Below are 2,323 nucleotides of genomic sequence, written 5' to 3' on the forward strand. Positions count from 1 at the left end.
ATTTTTTTAATAATTAATTAATTATTTATCTAAAAGTAATTTTAACTAATATTATCCAAATAATATTTATTTTATCAAAATCAATTTTAGTAAAAATTACCAAACATAAATCATGTTAGTACAAAGTCACTTCTACCCAAAATTAATTTTACAAAATCACTTCTATTCAAACTCCAATTTGCCCAACATAAATCCAAAGACACACTTAATCGATAGTCATATAAAAGGTTGTAACGTTCAAAAAAAATTAAACATAGTTGCTGTGTTTTAAAGATGCTAAGGCAAACACTCTGGATAGATGCATAATATTAAATCTGTCATGTGATTTGCTTCCGGCGTTGAAGCATAAGAGAATCAAGTGCCTCATAACTTGACCCACCTTTGGCCAACAATTTCAACGCACTCTCTTTGACCTCTTTGACTCTCTCTTTCACCGCCTTCCTTTCTTCATCCTCCATTACACAACCGCACAACTCCCATTACACACCCTCACCACTCTCCCTATTAATAGTACCTGTTATTTTGCTGGGATCACAAAAGTCAAAAACTCAAATGTGATTTTGAAATGCTTTTAAGACTCTACTTTGAATAATGTGAACATATATATGAACTAATAACTATATCACAAGGATAGGATTATTATTATTATTATTATTATTGTTGTTGTTATTATTATTTTTATTATTATTATTATTACCTGCTATAAGTTGGATGAACATGCCATGATCGTGAATTCAGGAGTGTTAGATTTGAGATTTGGATATTGTTTGAGAACATTAATTCAATTGTAATAGTACGACTAATTTTATGGATTGTTATTTTTATTTAGTCAAATTAAGATACTATTGTAGTAGTACTAACTAATTTCATGTCTATTTTTGTATTAGTTATCTTTAGAATTTGAATGTTGGTTGTTCTTAAAATGTTCGTGAAGATATTATTTTAAATTTTATAAGTCTGTGACTATTTTTTATTTTTTTATTTACGTGGGACCGGTTTTACCAGTTCAACCAGTGATTTATCGGTTGAATCAATAAACCTGTGAACCAGTAGCTTGATCGGTTTGATCACTGATTCGGTTCTTACAACTATGAATATAGTTTTTAATGGAAAGTTTTGAAAAATCTAAGCTGCTGTTTTATAACTTTGAAAACTAAATATTGGTTAAAACTATCATCATAAACTTATAAACTTAAAATTAATTAATACATAAGTGCGTTTATCACAAATTTTTCTTATGTATATCTACATTTGTTTACTATTTTTTTATTACATTGATTGATTGTGTATTATTATTTATTGTGATAATGTTTTTTTTACTATTCAAATTTCCTTAGATGCAATTGAATAGTATTGTGCTCATACATTTTTTTTACATTTTATGTTAATAATAGACTTACAACACAAGTATGGGGAGCGTTCACAAAAATTCAACAGAGAGTTCTGTTGAATTTGATGATTTAAGTTTTGAGTATAGTGGTTCTAGTGAAGAAAATGATATAAATATATCTCAAAAGAAGGGTACAATTGATGAAGCTATGAAAATGGTCGATCGTGGAGATGGATTTGGTGAAGTTGAGAAGAAGTTAACTGAGTTGACCAGGGATGACATTTGGGGTATTGAGCATGATAGTGTAGAGGAGTGTGTTCAATTCTACAAAAATTATGCCAAAGTACATGGTTTTGTTGCAAGGTGTGATGAAAAGGGTTATGATTTCAACGGCAACCTTAACATGAGACAAATGGTTTGTAATAGAGAGGGTACACGGAGAAAGAAGTATCTGGAGATGGAGAATAGGAAAAGAGACCACAGGCCGATAACACGTGTAATGTGTCAAGCGAGAATTAGATTTCACTATGATATGAAATTGAGGAAGTGGAAAGTCACTGCATTTGAAGAGACTCACAATCATGACCTCATCCCACCTAAATATATACAATTTGTCCCCGCATATCGCGTAATGACCGAGGCCGACAAAGCGCAAGCCAACAGTCTGCATGATTATGGTGTGAGAACTTGCCATATAATGGGGTTCATGTTAAAGCAAAAGGGAGGACCTGGAAAAATTGGTTTTACAAAGAAGGATTTGTATAATCATTTCGACAAATCAAAGCGTGCTAAAGTGAAAGATGGTGATGCATATGCAGCATTGAGTTACTTGATTTCTAAGGCTGATGAGGATCCATTGTTGCAAGGAAAATTTACTCTGAAAGATAATAAACTTGAAAATTTAGTATGGGTTGACGGAGCTAGCATAATCGATTATCAATGTTTTAGTGATGTACTAGCATTTGACACAACATACCAGAAGAATAAATATAA

The 2,323-nt window shown here is 31.2% G+C and overlaps 1 protein-coding gene across 1 annotated transcript in view; it reads left to right on the top strand.

Annotated features, from left to right (window-relative positions):
* The first annotated feature begins 1,409 nt into the window (after positions 1 to 1,409).
* The window catches only part of LOC107460413 (protein FAR1-RELATED SEQUENCE 5-like), a 7,140-nt gene continuing 6,226 nt past the window's right edge, over positions 1,410 to 2,323 (top strand). The window contains exon 1 of the mRNA XM_052251533.1: positions 1,410 to 2,271. Within this exon, the coding sequence (XP_052107493.1) occupies positions 1,410 to 2,271 (862 nt within the window). The remainder of the gene's footprint in view (positions 2,272 to 2,323) is intronic.

The sequence above is a fragment of the Arachis duranensis genome, chromosome 1 (assembly GCF_000817695.3).
Source record: "Arachis duranensis cultivar V14167 chromosome 1, aradu.V14167.gnm2.J7QH, whole genome shotgun sequence".
Taxonomy (NCBI): Eukaryota; Viridiplantae; Streptophyta; class Magnoliopsida; order Fabales; family Fabaceae; genus Arachis; species Arachis duranensis.